This window comes from Chamaea fasciata, unplaced genomic scaffold (genome assembly GCF_029207755.1).
Source record: "Chamaea fasciata isolate MVZ Bird 193981 ecotype frontalis unplaced genomic scaffold, bChaFas1.0.hap1 SCAF_3, whole genome shotgun sequence".
Lineage (NCBI taxonomy): Eukaryota > Metazoa > Chordata > Aves > Passeriformes > Sylviidae > Chamaea > Chamaea fasciata.
The window spans coordinates 11045440-11066468 of record NW_027094088.1 but is presented as its reverse complement, the minus strand read 5'-3'; the positions used below and the strand labels follow the sequence as shown (position 1 = coordinate 11066468).

Below are 21029 nucleotides of genomic sequence, written 5' to 3'. Positions count from 1 at the left end.
TGGAAGTGTGGAAGTGGGGCTGGAACACCGTATCCCTTAGGATCCCCTCCAGATATTCTTGGATTGTGCCGAATTCATGGATTCCGAATTGCTGGAGGCTCAGGGAAGATCCAGGGGGTGGAAAAGGGATTCCATAGGGGATTTACCTGGAAAAGGGGAGCAGGAACCTTCAAAAAGGAATACCTCCAGGAAAATCACACCCCATTTAGGGGTTCATTAATTCCCAGCACCTAGAGGCACCTTTCCACTTTTTCCAAGTCCTTGGTGTGGATTTGGTATCCAGTCCCGGGGAGGGAGCAGGACAGGGATCCCTGGATGGGGATAATGGGAATAAAGAGGAAAATTAACTGGACTCCAGGATAAGGAGAGCTGAACAATTCCCTTGGACATCAGGAAAATCGCGTTCCACTAAATCTCAGGATGGTTTCTTTGGAATTCCTTGACTTAGAGGCTCCCTAAAACACCTGGATCTTAAAATCCCAGAACTACTGATCCCAAGATCCACAGATTCCTTGGGATGCACCGAGCAAATCTGACTTCTCCCTAGGCACCAGAGCAGGCTCCTAGGTTGGGATCTGAGGCAGCTCCTGAGGGTGGGATTGAAGAGAATTCCAGGATTTTTAGGAGTTGGGCACTTTGCAGGTCCCTTCCCACTGGAGATATCCCAGGATTTTATGGATGCTTCTGGAAAGGGAAGCAAGCTGAAGCTTCCTAATCAGAGCATCCCTATCCCACAGTGAGGCTCCAATCACCTGGAATTGTCCCCCTGGAACCAAAGTTATTCCTGCTCCTGCCAACACAGCTTTTTTCATGGAATTCCGGGATCACCGCGTGGCTCAAATCCATGGCAGAGTTTCCTCCTTTACAGTAAAGGAGCCTTTAAACGTTTCCTGTTGCTCCGGGAGGTGGAGGGGGCCCATGGAATCTACGGCCACTTCCATTGTTTAATTCCACGTTTTCCGGTTTCCAGCTGCAACAGGAACACCCAGAGCTCTCAGGCTGGCACCCAGGAATTTCTGTGTCAGCACAGCGTGATCCTATTTTCCTTTATCCCACAGGAATACCCCATGAATTGGGGGTGGAGATGGGGTGCCAGCATTCCCTGGATTCTGGATATTTCCAGTGGGATCAGTGCCAGCTGCACCATTAACCATGGTCACAGATTTAAGCAGCGAGGAGAAAATCCACCTGTTTTCCCAGGATTTCCAAGCCCATTCCCAGGAGTATCATGTGGATGTTTAACCCTATTCCCATCACGGCAGTCAGGCCCCAGATAGGTTCATTCAGCCAGCTCCAAATTCCCAAAAATTCCCAATGCTGTGATTTTGGGATGACTGAGGCAAGTTCACTCCATCATTTCCTGGCCAGGATTGGCATAAATTGGCTGAGGGAGAAAGGAATGTTGGAAAAAGGAGGTTCTGGGGGAATCTCCCTCCCTACAACTCCATGACAGGAATTACATGGGCATTGGTCTCCGCTTCTAGGGAATAAAAGACAGGATAGGAGGAAACGGCCTCAGGAGAGGTTTAGGTTGGATACTGGGAAAATTTCTCTCCCATAGCAGTAGTGGAGTCCTTCTTCCAGAAGGAATTTAAATCCATGTGGATGTGGCACTGGGGGACCTGGATCAGTGCTGGAGTCATGTTGGATTCCATGACTTTAGAGGGCTTTTCCAACTTCAGTGATTCCTTTATTCCATGACTCTATTACTCTTTGATTCCACGATTCCATGATTCTATGATTCCATGATTCCATGATTCTATGATTCCACAATTTCATGATTCTATGATTCCATGACCTGGGCTGAGCTGCTGCCAAGGATTTCTTGGCACAAATATTCCCTGGGTCCCTCTCATTTAAAAAAAACCAAACAAACAAAAAACAAAAACAAAAACAAACCACCAAAACAACCCAAACCCAGCAACTGATTTTCTTTTTTAAAAAAACAAAAGGAGAGAATTCTCTCCCATTTTTACTCCTTGCACCCCCAATTCCAGCACAGACTCTGAATTGAGGTGGAATTCCCGGTGGGTTTGGATGTGGGGCCTGGCCGGATTGGTCCTCACCTTTCCAAACCCGGAATCCCGGGATGCAGTGCCGCAGGAAAGGGGCTCCAGCGGGAAGGATCTGGGGGCCCTGCGGCGCTGGGAGAGAGCGCAGGAAAGGCGGGAATGCGCGGTAGGAATGCGGGATGAGGGATGCGTTGCCAAGGCAACCATTCCTTCTTCATCTCCTGCCTCCCCCCGGAGCCGCGGGGGGATGCGAGGGCGGGCTGCGGGATTCGGGATGTGGGATTCGGGATTTGGAATGTGGGGGGAGGATCGGGCTGCGGATCCCGCCCTCCGCAGCGCCGGGAAGGGGTCGCTGGAGCGGGAATGCTCCGGCCGGGAGCCGCAGGACAGCGCAGCCCGGCGGGAGGAGGGCGGAGGGCACTGCGCTGTTTTCCAGCCGAAATCCTGGAGCAGAAAGTTGCGCCGCGTTTATTTTTTCATGGAAAGCCGATGTCTGCGGCATAGGGATGCGGGAGAGGGGAAAGATCCCGCATGTCCATCCCTGCTCTGTCTTTCGCTTTAAAAGGTCCGGATCTTCCCGGTCATCTGATCCAGGTCAAGCAGGACTTTCCGTTGGCGACGGATCCCACCGGAGCATCTTCCCACAGCAGCTGCTTCCCCTCAGCAGGAAGGCGTGAGGCTCCTTCAATCCCTGGAATACTGAGAGGTAAAATATTTCCAGCTGGCTTTCTCCTTGGCAGGGTGAATGAAATCCTGGAGATTTGCGGGGGCTCCTTAAGGTGGATGGCGTTGATTCCCAGGCCAAGTTGGGATTGATTCCCAGGCCAGGTTGGGATTGGATCCCAGGCCAGGTTGGGATTCCAAGGCCATCCCACCTGATTTGAGGAGCCCCATGCGGGGTTAATTCCCATGCCACCCCACCCCACAGCCTCTGAGATCCCAAAAAACCAGGATGCTCTGGCCTGAGGAATGACATGGAGGTGGTCCAGGCAGGTTGATGGAGGGACTCGGGGAGTGGTGGATGGAGGTTCCCAATCCAGGGGAAATGTGGACACTGGGATTTCTGTGCCCTGCAGCTCTCACTCCTGTGCCCTGCCCGCAGGTTGACCCCATTGCCAGTGCTCTCCCGTCCATGGATCACCTCCTGCCATGAGCACAGACGCCGAGCAGCTCTTGGCAGCTGGAATTCCCCTCTGGAGCATCTCCAGCTGGGCCGGCTCCGAGCCACCCCCCAACAGCAGCACGGCAGTGGCGGCGGGAGAGGCCAGCCAGCCCCCAGTAACCCCGGAGCGTGGCGGGAGCGCAGCAGAGATTGCGGGCATGGTGGTACTGCAGTGCATCTACGGCCTGGTGTGCCTGCTGGGGCTGCTGGGCAATGCACTGGTCATCTTCGTCATCCTGCGCTACACCAAGATGAAGACAGCCACCAATATCTACCTGCTCAACCTGGCCATCGCCGACGAGCTCTTCATGCTCAGTGTGCCCTTCGTGGCCACGGCGGCGGCGCTGCGGCGCTGGCCCTTTGGCCGTGCTCTCTGCCGGACCGTGCTGGGCGTGGACGGCCTCAACATGTTCAGCAGCGTCTTCTGCCTCACCGTGCTCAGCCTGGACCGCTACATCGCCGTGGTGCACCCACTGCGCGCCGCCTCCTACCGCCGCCCGCGCGTCGCCAAGCTGGTTAACGGCGGTGTGTGGCTGCTGGCGCTGCTGGTGGCCTCGCCCATCCCGGTGTTTGCCGGCACGGCGGTCACCCGCGATGGCCACGCGGTGGCCTGCGACCTGCTGTGGCCCAGCCCAGCGTGGGCGGCTGCCTTTGTGGTGTACAGCAGTGTGCTGGGCTTCGTGCTGCCCGTGGTGGCCATGGCACTGTGCTACCTGCTGCTAGCCGGCAAGATGCGCGTGGTGGCGCAGGGCGTGGGCTGGCAGCAGCGGCGGCGCTCTGAGGGCAAGCTGACGCGCCTGGTGGTCACTGTGGTGGCCATGTTTGTGGTGTGCTGGCTGCCCTTCTACGTGGTGCAGCTGCTGGAGCTGCTGCTGCCCGGCCGCCTGGACGCCAGCGCGCACAACGCCTCGTTGCTGCTCAGCTACTCCAACAGCTGTGCCAACCCCATCCTCTATGGATTGCTCTCTGAGAATTTCCGCAACTCCTTCCACGGTGTGCTGCGCCGCTGCCGCGACGCCGGCCTGTGTTGCTGCCGAGCCACCAACAGCGATGGAGGGGACAGCGAGGACGAGGAGGAGCCGCTGGATTACTGCGCCGCACCCCGCGGGGACACCAAGGGCTGCGTGTGTCCCCCCCCTGCCCTGCCAGCAGGACCCCCTGCGCCCCCAGCCCTGCTGCGCATCCAGGGCCCTCCTCCCCAAAACCACCCCCTTCTAGGGCAGCCCAAAATCTCGGATGAAAGGGGATCTCAGATGGAGAAGGCCCGTGATGCCAGGGCCGATTGCTGGTCGTGCCGTGCTGCTCACCAAAATAAAAAGCCATAAGACTGGCCTGGGATGGAGTGAATTCCATGGACTGAGTGGTTATTGCCATTATTCCAGCATCCAGGAGCCTTCACTGGCGATGGGGAAGATCCCAAAATGTTATGGAGCACATGGCCTGCCTGATTAATAAATAATAAATTCCTGTTTCTTCCCAAGAGAGAGGGAGACACCGGGAAAAATCCCAAAGCCTGTCATCTCTGCTGAATCCACAGCAGAATGAGATCCCATCATACACACCTCCCTCCTCAAGATTCCCAGGATTTTAGCACACCCAGGACCAAATTACACCCCCCCAAAAAAAACTAAAACCAAAACCAAAACCAACCAACTGACCAAACAAACAAACAAACAAAAAAACCACCAAAAAAACCCAGGAGAACTAAATTCCGGTGAGCTTGGAACCCCGGGGTGAGGAACAGCACTTGGAGGTGGAATGAGCCACTTCCAGCTTATTTGGGGTTTAACATTGTCCTTGGAATGGTATCAGTGTTGTCCATTATTTATGGCTCATTCCTTCAATTTTAACCCCACTGGGGAAGTAACCAGCTGGGAACGTTTTCATCCCAGTGCTGCTCTGAATGCTCCAGGGTTTTCCTGGATTTCTGGAGGAATTTTTGGGAAGGGGAGAAAGAACATTCCCTGAGCAGTCCCTCCAAATCAGAGCGGCAAATCTTTATTGGTGTCCACACAGGATCTCCACGAGACAATTCCATCACACAGGATAAAATTCCAATAAATAAATAAGGATTTACAAACGGGCCCTGGGGGGTTGGGGGGGGGGGGGGGGGGGGGGAGGAGAGAGAGGATAAAACAGGGAGTGTCCAAAATTCAGGACTCTTACACCGTTAGGAAGGAATGTAGGATAAGATAAAACTCCACAGTGGGAATTCGAGATAAGGGAGGAGGAGAAGATTTTGGGGGTGTGGTGGCAATGCCTCGGATCCACCCAGGAACAAGCTGAGTTTTGAGCTGGATAATGAGGAAAGATCCATGGGAAGCAGATCCTGCAGGTGAGATGATGCTTTTTAGCAAGGTCTTTCCACTCTCAAACCTTATCCTTTCTTTCCCTTCCTTTTCCTTGGATATTTTCCCGAGTGACACCTTTGTATTTTGATATCTCTTTCTGGATAATCATGGATAATTATAGATAATCACAACAGCTCCCTCCTTCCCACTGCAGCCAAACTGTCCTAAAATAAACCTGGCACATCCACAGACTTACAGCTCTCACTCCATGTGGTTTCACTTTAATCCATCCCAAGGAATCCATGGACATGACCTTCAGTTATCCAGCCTTTGGGATAACAACCTTTTAGAAAAACTACAATTCCTACAATGCCGTTTTGATTTTCTTGGGAATCTGCAGTGGAGGTTTAGTATTCTGGGGGGGATGCTGCATGCTGCAAAGTTCATAGAGTGGGAAGGGGGAATGTAGGGGAACAGAACACCCCAACTCTGATCCCAGGCTTCCAAGACTTCCGCTGCTCGGGGATAATATTTCACCGGCATAGAGCTGCCAGTGCCCGGTCCGACGTTCCCATTCCAAAGGCAGCCAGAGCAGGACCCCCTCTGGCTCCCCAGGAAAGGATGGAGCTGGAAAACCAGATCCTTCTCCAGAATTCCCCCTAGTCCGCGGCTGGGAATGAGCGACATGCTGGATCCTGCCCCGTGAGAATGTTTTGCCTTGGGATTAGAGTCAGCCCTGCACGACGAAACAGGGGAAATCCCTGTGGCCGGGAAGGGTCATAAAAACATCCCAAATCCAACAATTTAAGGCAACAACAGCGGAAAATCATGGAAGGAACTGGATGTGGCTCTGCAGCACCGCAAACCTTTCCTACAAAACCCACCCCGGCAGCCTTCGTGCCCCTGTTCAACCTCCACATCCCACAAAAAATAATGAAAGGGAATGGGAATCAGGAGTCTGAGTCCCACCTTGGTGACATGGAGCCGGGTCCCTATTGTCACCAGTGGCCTAAGGTGACAAGTGCCTCCACAAGATCTTTGCTCCTCCTTCCCTCACCTTAAAACAAACCAACCCCATCCCAAAGTAAAGCAGGAGCCTCCCAGCTCGGGAAAACCATCCAGCCCAGGGGAAGGGGATTTGGGTCAAGGTGTCCTTCTAAAGTCCCCGCCTTAGTCACCCCGTGCTCTCATCCCATGGATTTCGAGTCACTTCCATACAGAGCCATCCCTCCTGGGTTTTTCCTTGCGGTTTTCCTGACCACCGGCTCGGGGGAAGGAAAGCTGAAGGCTAAGGAAGCGGGAATGCAGCGGGAGCGAAGCAGCCTCTGGGTGTTCTGCTGTCCCCGCTCTCCAGCCCCAGCATTTCAAAACCTGGCTGGGAAGCAGCGAGTATTTCTGGGAGCGGGGCAATCACAGCTTTTCCCGAATTATCATTCAAAAACTCCAGCCGGGGGGCAGGGGGGTAGGGGATAAATGTCACCCAGTTTGGCCTCCCAATGTCCGTCCTGCCCACTGTCCCTACGGCTTCTGTGCGGAGGGGACGGGCTGAAGTCCCAGCTCCTTCTCGTGTGGGCCACTGTACTTGTAATCCATGGAGCCGTGGGAGCGGCAGCGCTTCCTGGCCAGGTGGAATCCCAGAGCCAGAAGGGCCAGGAGGCTCAAGAGGGCACCGCTGGCGATGCCCACCAGCACCCCGGGGTGCAGCTTCTCTGCTTTCGGCGGGGGCCGGCTGGGGACGGGCGTGGGAGGGACAGGCTCGAAATCCCCCGAGAACTCTTCCTCGCCATCCCCGTCCCGGATGGGGATGCAGTCGACGCCGTGGAGGTGGAAGCCGTGGGGACAGTGGCACTGGAAGCCGCCGGGGGTGTTGGTGCAGTTGAACTCGCAGTGACCGCTGTCGCACTCATCCATGTCTATGCACAACTCGTCGCCGTCCAGCAGGAAGCCCTCGGGACACTCGCAGGCCCCGCCGGCATCGCACACGGCCGGGCACGCGGTGGCGTTGCAGTGCAGGCGGCAGCGGGTGGGATCCAACGGGTCCACGGCGTAGCCGGGGTGGCAGCCGCAGCGGTAGCCGTCGGGCAACTCCTCGCAGCGCTGCTGGCACGGCGCCTCCCAGCAGGGCGGCAGGCGCTGGCAGTGCCCGTCCACCATCCTGTAGCCACTGTGACACTGGCACTCGAAGCCACCCTTGGTGTTCACGCACTTCTGCTCGCACGGACCGGGCTCGCTGGCGCAGTCGTCGATGTCCTCGCAGCTGATGCCGTCGGCCGCCAGCCGGTACCCGACGGTGCACATGCACACGAAGGAGCTGTCGGCGACCACGCAGTGATGCTGGCACTGTGCCCCCTCGCAGGGCGAGCGGCACCCGCGCCCGTCCGGGCCCAGCACGGCGCCCTCGGGGCAGGAGCAGCGCGGCCGCCCGTGCTTCTCCCCGCACGTCCCCGCGCAGCCACCACCGGCCAGCTCGCAGGGCCACGCTCCCGGGGTGTCGCGGCCCCAGCGCGGCCCCGGGCCGTCCCCATCCTCGCAGCGCAGCTCCAGCCCGAGATCAGGGATGAACGCCATGCTGCGAGGAGGCAGCGCCAGAAACTCCGCTCCGTGGGCGCCGAAGGGGGTGGCGTAGGTGACAGGGACGCCGCGAGGGGCGGCCAGGCGAGGACAGCTGCCGCCGTAGCTGTACTGGCAGAGGAAGCCGTCGGCCGCCTCCTCGCAGCGCCGCTCCTCCCAGCGCAGCTCCCGGGACACGGTCACGCAGCGCTCGCCGCAGCGCTGCCCCGACGGTGCCCAGTTGGTGTAATCGGTGCTGCGGTCGCCGGTGACCCAGCGAAAGCCGCGGAGCCGCCGGCCAGGCTCGGTGCAGGACAAGGAGGGTGACAGCGAGAGCCCGAGCCAGAGCCGCCCCTCGCGATTCTGCAGCAGCAGCGCGATCGCCTCCTCGGCCACGGTGGAGCGCACGGTCATGAGGTGCCCCCCGCCCCACTCGCAGCCCTCGCTGGCGCCGGAGAAGGGACGGGACGACCAGAACACGGCGAAACACTCGTGCTCCAGGCACTGCGCGCCCGCGGGGGACAGGTCCCGCGGCTGTGCCAGCGCCAGCGCCACCGTCCCGAGCAACAGCAGCAGCGGCCGCATGGCCCGCGGAGGGGGCGGCCGGCGGCTCCCCGAGCTGAGCATGGGCCGCTCTTCCCGGCCGCCCCCTTTATAGCGGCCCCGGCGGGGGAAGGAAGCGCCCGCGGGGCCGGGAGTGACTGCGGCGGTGAATCCCGCCCGGCAGCTGCCCCCGCCCCCGCTCCGCGGCCCCGGGTCCCCTCCCGCATCCTCCCGGCGGCTCCGCCCCGGCGGGGCCCGCCCGGGAGCGCGGGGCGGCGGGGGGCGGCAGCGGCCGGGGCGTCCCGCGGGAGGGATGGAGGATGCGCCGGGGAAAACAGGGTGAGTCTTGGGAAAAGGGGGAAGCAGCAGCAGGATTTCGCAGGAGGGGGCCTCGGGGTGGAAGCAGCGCCGGTGGGAATTGTCACCCCTCTGGGATCTTCATCCCTCTGCGATGTCACGCAGTTGCTGCCACACTGCTGGCACTGTGGAGGTCACAGCTCAAATCCTGTGTCCAGCTCCGGATCCAGCATGGAAAGAAGAGAGGTTGGAGCGCGTCCAGAGATGGGAATGGAACCGGGAAGGGGCTGGAGCACCAGGAGGGATCTGGGAAAGGGGCTCAGCCTGGGGAAAAGGAGGTTCCAGGGGGGACGTTTTCCGTGTCCAAAATCCCTGACAGGAGGGTGAAGCCAGGTGGGATCGGGATCTGCTCCCAGGGAATAAAGAACGGGATGAAGGGAAACGGTTTAGTTTGATTCGGAAAAACTTCTTTAATAAATAACTAACACATAATTATATATTTCCGCCTATAGTTATATATAATTTATATAGTTCTACTATTTGGTATTAGTAGTAGTAGTAGGAGTAGTAAGCATTATTATGACCCTTTTCCCCATCTCCCCTATTCGCCTTGGACACCTCCGAATGGGTATCCCATTCCATCATTTTATCCTTGGGGAATCCCTCTGTGCTGCCAGAACAGAGCCAGGAGCAACCTAAAAATGCAACATAAATATCCCAAGCTTCTCCTCTCCACAAGAGGATGTGGACGCTGTTTTTTCATGGAATTCCAACAGCCCCGGGCACTGCAATTAGCCTTTAGGATGAGCAGCAAATCCCAATTTCCTTGGATCATGGCAAGGAAGTTTGTTTATTAAACTTTATTAAACTTGATTGAACTTGATTGAACTTTGTTTGTCCTTTCTTAAACCCTTGGGGTTTGTTTTGTCCTCTCACAACCCTGGGTGCTTCTCATAAATGCCATGAGGCTGTGGGGAAAAGGGAAGTTGGGAATAATAATGAGGAGGAGGAGGAGGAGGATAATAATAATTAAAAAATAAATTAACTCTTATTTAATCCCATTGGACGTTTCAGATCTGCCACAAAAATGGAAAAGAAGTGCCCATGGGGTTTAATTCCAGCAGCAGGGATGAACCTCAAGGAGAAAGCCATGGGGGAGTTTGGAACAAAGAATTTATCCAAGCAGGATCATTCCCAGGAATCTCCTGGAGAGCTGGATAACTCTGACCTTTCCTGGCTTTAGGAACACCTGTTGTCCACAATTTTAATATTTCCAATTCTTCTTTCACTTCTCCTTTTACTTCTGCTTCTTTTTTTTCCAGAGAAAACCACCTAGTAAAGGGGGAAATCATCCCAGCAAACCACAGGAAAACTGAATGTGGTGGAGAAGGAAAAAAAAAAAAATTTGCTCCGTCTGTTTTTCTTTTTTTCAGTAGCTGCAAACCCAGATAAAAAATTCCTTATCAAGGTTTTTTCCAGGAAAAAACAGAGCCTTCCCAAACAATGATCCTGCTCCGCTGGCCTTGCCCCACTTACAATGTTTGTCCCTAAAAAATAATCGGGATGGGGTGAGATGAACGGGATTAATCACAGTCTCATAATTCCCTTTTATCCCACAGCTCCGTGGGCTGAGTCAGGGTGCCAGCACTGCCCTTCCTGCTGACAGGCTGCTTTTCCTCTTCCCCAGTCCCATTAATCATGTTTTCCCTGCCTTTCCCTTTGGCTCTGACTCATCCTGGCTGTCCCTGTCACCCTGCTCAGAGTGGGCACTTGGAATGCTTGGCCTGACCCCTGGATCCGGGAGTTTGTGTCAACAGGGGGGAATTTTTGGCTTCTTTACAGGGTTTTGGGATGAGGTTGCTCTGTTGGAATGCTGGCAGTTGTCCATGAGGGAATGGAAAGCAATGGAACTTAAAATAATATGAAATAACATGGGATAATAGGATCTAAAAGGCATTGATCCTATTATTTGATCCCAAAAAAGCCCTTGCGCAGAGTGGTGCTGAAATCAACAGGATTGCTCATGGATTTGGGACCTTGGTCATGGGATTAGGGCCTTGGTCCTTGGAATTGGAACCTTGATTGTGGGATTGGGACCTTGGCCATGGAATCAGGACCTTGGCTGTGGGATTGAGAATATAGTCATGGGACTGGGGCCTTGTTCATGGTTTTAGGAAGTTGGTCATGGTCTTAGGACCTTGCCTGTGGGGTTGAGGTCCTTCCCTGTGGGCTTTCCTCATGGTTTTATGCATTTGGTCATGGGATTAGGATTTTGCTCATGGATGTGCCCTTCCTCCTGGGTTTAGGGCCTTGCTCATGGGTTTTGGACATTATTCATGGCTTTAGGGCTTTGCTTGTGGCTTTGGGACCTTTTAAAAAAGTTTGGGACCCTTTTTATGGGTTTTAGGACCTTCCTCATGGATTTAGGACCTTCCCTGTGGCCTTTGGGATCCAACACAGCCCATTCCAATGCCACCCCATGGTGGGGATGAAGGGAATGGCCCCTGCCCAGGACCACAAATCCTGGGAAAGGCTGAGATGACGGGATAAGCTCCAGGGAAGGATTTGGGATAATGACCCACCCGCCATGGGGAACACAAGGATTAGGAGCACCAGACCATTGATTTTTAGGAATATCTTTATTAAAACCCACTACAAACACATTTTGTTTCTCGGTATTTCATCTAGAGAGAGGTGTTGGGATAACTTTATCTTGTAAATCCAAGAGTTTCATTCTGGGAAAACAAAACACTCATCCACGACAAAAAATTCCAAGGAGCAGGATGAACATCCTATCTCCTGTGGAAGACAGGGCACCAAATTATCCCGCTCTGATTTGTGGGATTCACCAGTCCCTGGATAATTCGCTAAGGAGGCCACAAGATGTGGCAGGAAAAACAAGAGACATGAGGTTGGATCCAGGTGGAATTGCACCAGGTGGGAGGATGCTACAGCGGGAAATATTCCATTAGGGAAAATCCAACATAACCTTGGCACAAATTCCTGTCTTCCCCTAGATCCACCATCACTCCCCACTGGAATACACAGAGGTTGTAACAGAAATTGGGATTGTGATTTTTTGGGAATAAACAGCACACCTGGGTTTTTCCCAGCTCTGATTCCACCCTCATCCTTCCTTTTCCTTTTTTATAGCCTTATATCCCACAAAAAAAAAAAAAAAAACAGACTGTCATTTCCCACAGATCCCAAGCTGGCATAATTGCATGGAATAATCAATTAATTCATTGATCCAGCTATTCCAAATGTTCTGCTGTCTTGGGATTTGGGAATGTTCGGCAAGATTTCCAAGAATTCTGCTGCTGCATTGCCCCCCTTTCTCCCAGCCCAGGCAGCACATGGAAAACATTCCTATCAGCTCCATTTTACTGTTTGCAGCTCACAATGGAGCCCCAAGACTAGAAAAAAAGCAGGAAAGGGTTTTCCTCAGCATATGGAATGACAGGATGCAGCTCCCTGCCCACCACAAACTCCTTTGTGTTCCATTCCCATTCCTGGAGCAATTCAGCTCCAGGGACAAAATAATTCCAACAGAAACTTCAGGAAGTTGCTGGAACCTTCAGATCCTGTGGCTGATCTTTTCCAGCCCTTCAGAGCATGGATAAACCATGGAGGAGGTGCCGATGGATGTGCCCCTCAGGATTTTGGGGAGAACTTCCACTGAAAAGGCTGGAAGAGTCTCAAGGAATTTTGGGAAGTAAAAATACCTGGGGAGCAACTTGGCCCAGAGAGTTTTTGGGGAGTTATGAGTTTTATACAGAATAAGCAGCAAATATTCCAATTCTGCCGTGCTCCTTACACAGGGGAAGAGGGAAAACACGCTCAGCTTGGAGTCAGGAAGGATCCTGCCCCAAAAAAATGATCCAACAGGAAAAGCCCAGCCTCCCATGTGGCTGATGGGAAGGAGAGCATTGTTTTCTCTATTTATAAGTGGATTTAGGCAGGATACTCTGGAAATGAGGAGGTGGTTATTCCAAACACAGCTTTTCCTACCTTTATGTCATTCCTTGGATCCATGCTCAACAGTTTTCTCTGGTTTCAGGTGACAAATTTTTTAATAAAACCCCAAAAATAACCCTTAAAGCCCACCCTGGTTGTGCCTGGGAGCCTGTTCGAGCTCTGCTAAGGCACATCCCAACTTCTAACCCTTTTCCATCCCGATTTCAAATCCTTTTCCATCCCAATTTCAAGCCCTTTTCCAGGAGAACGAGGCAAATCCAAGGCTGGAATGCAGTCATGAGCAGGGGGAGCAGTGCACAAGCGGCTGCACGAGAATTCCAAGTGAGCAATTTCCCTTTAGAGACACGATCCCTAAATTCCGAATTTGCCTTTAGGAGCAGAGCTGAGGAGACAAATTCCACCCCACTCCCTCCCCCCTCCCGTTAACTCTTGGAGCAGCTGGACTGCAAATCCCACTGGAACAGCCAGAGGAGCTCACTTTGGGCATAAAGCATTCCCCCCCACCCTTTTATTGGGATTTTTAACCCCCTCCTACCTGCGCTCCCCACGCCCCTCGGGCTGCTCGGGCACCCAGCAATAATTATCGGCCGCGTTTTTGGCCGGCGGCTTCTCCTTCTTGGCCGCCCTTCTCCTGCAAGCCACGAGCACCAGGGCGAAGGCCAGCAGGAGCAGGATGGCCACCAGGCTGCCCACGATGTAATACAGCAGCAGCCGCGGGCCGTGGGCGCTGTGCTCGTCCGAGCCGGCTCCCAGTCCCGCGGTGGGCACCCCCAGAGTCCGCGGGATGCTCGTGGTCCATGGGATGCGCGTGGTGCGTGGGATGCCGGAGGTCTGGGGGATGCTCTGGAGCTGTGGGATGATGCTGGAGCTCTGTGGGATGATGCTGGAGCTCTGTGAGGTAATGCCGGAGCTCTGTGGGATGCTGCTGGAACTCTGTGGGATACTGTTTGTGATCGCCTCTCCGGGGCTGCAGCCGTGCCCATCCCCGTCCCAGAGGGAGCCAGGTGGGCACAGGCACTCGTAGCCGCCGAGGAAGTTGCGGCAGGCACCGGGACACGGATCCCGTAGGCATTCATCCACATCCTGGCAGAAATCTCCTCCCGGCTGCCGCTGGAAGCCGGGCCGGCAGGCGCAGCGAAAGGAGCCGGGAATGTTGATGCAGAGCTGCGGGCACGAGTGGGGATGGGCACACTCGTCCACGTCCACGCAGTGGCGGCCAGCGGGTCCCGCGGGGCGGTAGCCGGGCTGGCACTGGCATTGGAAGCCGCCGGGAATGTTGTGGCACTGGTGCTGGCACGGCCCCGACTCGCACTCATCTACATCCGAGCATCCGCGGCCGTCGGCTGCCAGGGCGTACCCAGGCTCGCAGCCGCACTCGAAGCCACCGGGCAGCGCCCGGCAGGATCCCTGGCAGGGATTGGGATGGCAGGAATCCTCGGGAACGCAGGAGGCCATGTCGGCGGCCAGCACGTAGCCGGGGTGGCAGGCGCAGCGCGGGGACTCGCCGGGCCCGTCCAGGCAGCGCTGCTGGCAGCCGCCGTTGTGCTGGCCGCAGGTGACCGGGCACAGGGGACCCGGCGGGTGCCAGGCGAAGCCACCCCCGGCCAGCGGCCCCTTGCAGACGGCGAAGGCCGAGTCCCGGCCGCTGTCGCACTCCACCTCGGCCAGCGTCCCGAAGGGAGCGGCGGCCAGGTGGGCGCTGCGCACCCCGAACGGGGTTTGGTAGGTGACCGTGCCGCGGCCGGCCAGCGGCAGAAGCCCGCACATTCCCTGGAAGCTGAACTTGCAGAGGAAAGCCGGGAGCGGGCTCCGGCAGGCCCGGTCCGCCCAGCCGCCGGGGCCGTGCGGGCCGGGTGGCCGCAGGGCGACACAGCGGGCGCTCACGCAGGTGACCGCCGGCTCGGATGCCCACTCCGAGAAGTTGCCCGGCTCCCCTCCGGCCACCCAGGAGAAGCCTCGCAGCAGCTCCTGCGGCTGCACGCAGTGGCCCTTGGGCAGGGCCAGTCCGAGCCAGGCCGGGCCAGCCCAGCGGGCCGTGGCCAGCAGCCCCCGCAGCCGTGCGGCCTCGCTGGCGCTGCCCACCGCCGCCAGGTTGCCCCCGTTATTCCGGCAGCGCTCCTGGGCGCTTTTCCAGCTGCCCTCATTCCGGTGCAGGGTGTAGCAGGCGCTGTCGGCACACAGCACGTCCACATCTTCCCCTCGGGAATGCCAGGCCAGCAGCAGCAACAGCAAGAGCGGCCGGAGCGTGGCCATCCCGTAGGACAAATGGACAAATGACCAGCGGAGTCACATCCCGGTGTCCCGCCGAGCTCTCCCGAAACACATCCTGTGCTCCCGGCTTTCCTATTTATCACCGGAGGCCGCGGCTTCCTGTAGCGTGGAGCCTCGTTGGGCTCCCTGGCTTCCCTTTCCCGCCGGCTCCTCACTCCCATCCTGAAGTTTCGGGAAAAAAACATGACGCGTTCCTGCCTTTTTTTTCTTCTTCTTCTTCTTTTTTTTTTTTTTTTTTTTTTTTTTTTTTTTTTTTTTTTTTTTTTTTTTGGTGGTGTTCCTGCCTTTTTACTTTTTTTTCCTCCAAGAATTTGATTTATTCTCTCCGGCAGCAGCTGAGTTTTCCAAGCCCTAATAGGAGCCGGGAGTTTTCAGGCACGTGTTGCTAAAAGGGGAAGGAAAACATCCCGGCTGAAAAGCCGTGGGATCCGTGGATTTCAGCCCCTAAAAAAGAAGGAATATTCGATGCGGCCTCTCCCGCGCACGCGCGAAGATTTCAGCACATTTTTCCCTTTCTTTAAATAGATGGATGAGCCCTGAAATAGGAGCTGGGTCGTGGGAAGGTCCTGGGAATGTCAGGATGGAGCCAAGCTCGGCCGGGCTCTGGTGCCATGCTGAGCAGCGCTGTCCCGGCATTCCATGGATGAGGATTCCTCATGGAATTCCAGGTTTGGACTGGAAAAACTCCTCCATGAGCAGGGCAGGGACAGACAATTCCACTGGAACGGGTTGTTCTAGACCTTGATGCCAGGATGCCCCATGGTAACAACTGGGTTGATCCCAGTTCCCTCCCTGCATTCCCAGGATTTCTCCTGGAGCTTCCCTCTGGAGGCAGCAGATTCAGGATTTAACCCTGGGAATCTTTTCCTGCTCAGCACAGCAATGGATCCACTGTCTATTCCAGGATTTCTTGGGTTAGGTGGGTTAGGTGGGTTTGGAATTCTTGAGGGAATGGCCGTGATCAAACAGAGAAATGAAAACCAGGAACCTGTTCCTTCACTGCCTTCCTAAATAAAAAAACCTGCCAAAAATCCTAATAAAAACTTGATCATTCCCAGGCCTGCTCATGCACAGCATTCCTGGGAAAGCCCCGACTGCTGGGATATCTTCTGGAATCTCCCATCTGAGTGAAGGTTCAGGGATCCGCAGCCAATGCTCCCAAACCAGAGCATTGTAGGACAACAACTTCCCCCCCAAAAACTGTAAGGGGGAACCCTACCTGGATGCTGTTTCTAATTGGATTTATTCAGAATTCCAGGAATGGGGAAAATTGTTTTGGACTTGGGATAAGAAAGCTCAGCACAGAAGGAATTCCCTGCTGCCAGCCTAGGACATGGATCCACTGTTGGAAAAACATGGATCATGGTTTGTCCGCCCAGCTGATCCCACAATTTTCCAACCAACAACTTCTTTCCACAACCCAACCTGGCCTTTTTTATCCAACCAAGTTTTCCTGGACAAAATCTGGGAATTTTTAACTACAGCGCCTCTAGATAGTCCCAAACTGGGGAATATCCCCAAATATTTAAATATCATTTAAATATTAAAAGTCACACTAGGATAATCAAGGAATTGGTGGGAATGTTCTTTATTAGGATGTGTAGGATGTTCAATCAGGAATCCTGTCCCAGGAAAGAACTCCTTGTTCAAAATATTAATGGAATTTTCATGGAATACTTGAAAAAATAAAGCTAAAAGCCTTTTCCAGTGGCTTTATTTTATTAAAAAAAAAAAAAAAAAAAAAAAAAAAAAAAAAAAAAAAGGATATCCCTGTTTCCAAGTTTCATATATAAGAAAGCTGCCTCCCTTCACTTTTAGGAAGATCTCCATGTTCCAAGCTTATGTAGGTATATTTTGGGGAATTTTGGTGCTGCTTTGATTTTTATTGAATGTTCCACACTCCTTAAATTTTCTTGGATGTTCCCACTGAAAACAGAAGTCCTGGCTCCGAACTTTAAAAGGATTTTCTTCCCCAACCCCCCTTGGCTGAACACATCCGGGATTGGGATGAGGGACAAAGGAGCCGGAGAGGGGGACACCTGTGCGGGAAAAGAATTGGAGGAACTCGGCTCCCCCTGGAGACATCCCAAGGACCCGGAGCTGAGGCTGGGAAGCTATGGGAAGGCTCTTGGAATGGGGGAGCTCCTGATACATGAAATTTTGGGAATTTGGGCAATGTAGAGGAGCAGGAATTAATAGGAACAGAATTCCAAGTGCCAGGAAAAGGAATTGCTTTGTTTAGGTTTTCACATCCCTTTTCCTCTGCTCCAGGGAGACCCCACCTGGAATTCTGCATCCAGGTCTGGCTCGCAGCACAGGAAGAATGTGGAGCTGTTGGAGCAAATCCAGAGGAGGCACCAGGATAACCAGAGGGATGGAGCAGATCCAATTGTGGCATTCCAGGAGCTGAAGGAGCCAAGGAGGAAGACAGGGAGAGATTATTCCCAAGGGATGGAGTGACAGGAGAAGGGGAATGGCTTCTGACTGCCAGGGAGCAGGCTTAGATGGAATACTGGGAATAAATCCTTCCCTAGGAGGGTGAGGAGGCCCTGGCACAGATTCCTAGAGAAGCTGTGGCTGCCTGGAAGTGTCCAAGGCCAGCTTGGAGCATCCTGGGATAGTGAGAGGTGTCCCTGCCCATGGAATGAGATGAGGAATTAAGATCCCTTCCAACTGAAACCATTCCATGATTTTTTTCATGTAGTGGCTGAACGCCCACCTAGATGGAAATGAGGAAAGAGCAGTTCCCATCCCAAATATCCCATTACTTCCAGGCATCTCCTTCCTTTTCATGGAAGCAGGGAATTGGTTCCTTGGAGTCCAGATTCCAGGCTGGCATTTTCCATCCTTCCCTCCCTTTATCTGCTTTTCTTGTCCACGTTTTTCCAACGTTGGAGCAACTTCCAGGACAAAGCTGGAGGAGGGGTGATGTTCAAAACAACCCCGGAGCAAATCCAGGAATTCTGTATCTCTTCAGATAAAATCCAAGGCAAAATTCCAGGAGCTCCATGGGGTCTCTGCCAGGTGGGAGGGAGCTGCTCCAGGTGTTTTTAGCAGCTCCAAGGATATTGCTGGATGTCAAGTCAGGACATGATCCTTTAGTTTTGTCCTGTTTTTCCAGCCCACTTTGTGTTTAGAGCCAGGAATTCCATTTCCATTTGGAAATGGTCGCTGGGATTTCAGGGAGGAGAAATTCCACTGACTCCCAGCAGATCCATGCTTTTAAGTTTCTTTGGGATAGAAGAGGGGAACTCTTCCCAAACTCTTTTCTCCTGGAAGTGAGGAAAGGACTGAAGCACAGCTGCAGTATTAGTCTGGACAGCAGCTGGAAAATTGGGAATCATGGCTCTGGAAGCCTTCCACCCAAGAAGGAAAAGCTCCTCACATCCCAGTGGGAACAGGACAATCACCCTGGATAAAATCCTCACTCCAAGGGATGTTTTCCCTCTCCCTTTATCTAAGAGATGTTTTATTATTCTTGAATTTTTCCATGTGTTTGCAGCCTTGGAATTGGTGACTGGATTGTCCTGGGTGGTCCGAGGTGGGAATGTGGGGTGGCAACAACTTCTCCTTCAGATGGAGCCAATTTTGGAAAAACAGGAATTAAATCAGAGGTTTCCATGGGGATGGATCCCTCCTCCCACTGGGATATTCTCTAAGGGATATTTCTGGGAGAGTTCTGGAATAGCAGGGGGGAAGGTGAAGGAGAGGACGGACATTAAATCCCAACCCAAATTCCCTGCTTTTCATTCCAACAAGAGATTTGGGGATATCAATATTGGAATGCCACCAGGACACCTGGAGAGTGCACACACAAATAAACTCCAGGATTTCTCCAAACAATCCAACCCATCTGGAGGGGCTGCACTGGGATTTGGAGCTTGGAGCAGCTGGAGTGCGGGAAATGCTGCAGCTCTGCAAAATTCCCTCTTATTCCCAAATTTTCTGGTCATCCAGGATGACCCATCAGGGAAACTGGCAGCTCCTTCTGTTCCTGAGGGAATTCCAACTCACCTCTCCAAGCAGGGATTGCCTAAAGAAAGGAAAATTGGGAAAATTTTCACCCCAAAATACAGAGAAAATGGAGAATTCCCAAAGGATATGGAATTCCTGTGTGGTTTTTACTGGGATTTGTGTGCCCGTTCCTTGTGGGAAGCTGGAGGCAAGAGGAAACATCTTTAGGATATTTGGGAGCGCTTTTTTTGGCATAAATTAGGATTTTTCCGCTGGGCATTCCCACCTTTAGCTCATCCTGTTTGGTGTCAGGATTGGTTTTCCAGGTGGAATAATTAAGGAATAAAAAAATTAATAATAATAATAATAATAATAATAATAATAATAATAATAATAATAATGAGTGTATCCAGAGGCAGATGCTGCCTGAATAAACATAGAATTACCACAGGAAGGAAGCATTCCAGGGGATCCACGAGGAGTTGATTCTTTCTTTTTTCCCCCTCTGGCTCACACTTTTTTTCCCAAGGCAAACAGGTTTTCCTTGCCTACAGGAGCTTTGGAGAACAGAATTCTCAATTTCCACCTAAAATCAGAATCAGGGGATCCAAGGTGATCCCTGTAGGCCCATGTGGTGCCAGAGGGAGAATCCCAAAGGAAGCAGTTTAATACCCAGCCTTGTGATCCTAGAAATGGGGGCAGGCAGGTCTGGAAAAGGTGCTGGGATCCGGGATGGAGGATTTAGGGAATCCCATTTTTCTTTGGGATGTTTAGAACATCCCACACATGGATCAAGGAAGGTGTATCCGTAGATCTTCTTTTTTTTTCTTTTTTTTTCTTTTTTTTTTTCTTTTTTTTTTTTTCTTTTTTTTTTCCCTGGAGCAGAGGCAGGGAAGCGCTGGGCTCCGTTATTAAATATTGGTTTTCCCCCCTTTGGAGGCTGTTTGCTCATCCCACCGAATTCCCTGCCTGTTTTCCCTCCCCCTCCTGTTAGAATTCCCACATTTGTGGCACAATCCAGACTTCCAAGTCCTTCCCAAATTCCCGCAAGCAGCAAAAACCAGGGATGGAATCTGGGCTCGCTCCGGCTGCTCCAGCTCCACCTTGCGCTGGGCCAGTCGGGATTTGTTGTCATTCCCAAATGTCATTCCCGGCCGGAGGGGCCGGGAGGGCCGGGAATGACTCAGCCCTGGCACAATCCCAGAGTTTCCAACACGCCCAGCTGGATTGTTCCCTGTTTTCCCATTTTCCTCCCGCTTTTTTAACGCTATCCCACCCCAGCTGCGCCGAATCGCTTTTCCCGCTGATGTGCAGAACCTCGGGAAGGAGGTGGCTCTGGAATGTGAAGGGAAAGGCAGGGCTGGAAACAGTCCCGAGGCTCGGGAAGCGCCGGGTGTTGCCCGGGCAGGGCGGCAACAACTGGAAGGAAAAGCAGGGTGGGATTCTCCAAAGGGACGAGCGGGTCCTCCTCTGCTCAGCTTTTCCGGGATCATGGCAGAGAGGGAGAGAGGGATAAAAGTGAAGGCATCCCAAAAAATCAGGGATATGGCTCCACAAAGGGGGAAACCCAACCTGCAGGATAATGCAGGTTGTTTTCCAAAGGGGTTGGAATGAGATGGATTTTAAGATCATTCCCAACTCAATCCAGCCTGGGATTACTGTTCTCCTGATCTTCCCAGAATCTCCTCCCCAGAGGTGATCCCGTTTGGAATGTGGGATCCCTTTGCTGGATCATGTTGCAGAACAAATTCCATTTAAAAAAAGGGAATTATAAATATTGGCATCCACTGGGAAATCCAGAGCCACCCACGTCGGGATGTGGATGCTCCAGCCCCTCTCCCCATCCAAGGGGAGATCCCAAAATTCAGAAGGAAGAGGAGTTGAAAGTTCAAATATTCCTTTAAAAAAAAAATTTGGCAGGAAAATGGCTCGAAGCGCATGAAAACACTGAAGTCATTCCCGGCGGGAGCT

At 53.6% G+C, this 21029-nt stretch overlaps 3 protein-coding genes across 3 annotated transcripts; 1 reads left to right on the top strand and 2 right to left on the bottom strand.

Moving 5' to 3' along the window:
• Window positions 1-3114: 3114 nt before the first annotated feature.
• SSTR4 (somatostatin receptor 4) lies at window positions 3115-4392 on the top strand. The gene is given in 2 exon segments (XM_066177997.1): window positions 3115-4304; window positions 4306-4392. Coding segments are annotated over 2 exon segments (1230 nt in total). The 5' UTR covers window positions 3115-3161.
• A 764-nt stretch (window positions 4393-5156) lies between these two features.
• Window positions 5157-8642, bottom strand: THBD (thrombomodulin). Its single transcript, XM_066177996.1, has one exon. The coding sequence runs from the start codon at window positions 8640-8642 to the stop codon at window positions 6984-6986; it is 1659 nt and encodes a 552-aa protein (XP_066034093.1). The 3' UTR covers window positions 5157-6983.
• A 2833-nt stretch (window positions 8643-11475) lies between these two features.
• On the bottom strand, window positions 11476-15366 carry CD93 (CD93 molecule). The gene has a single exon (XM_066177995.1). The coding sequence runs from the start codon at window positions 15084-15086 to the stop codon at window positions 13365-13367; it is 1722 nt and encodes a 573-aa protein (XP_066034092.1). The 5' UTR covers window positions 15087-15366; the 3' UTR covers window positions 11476-13364.
• Between the last annotated feature and the right edge of the window lie 5663 nt (window positions 15367-21029).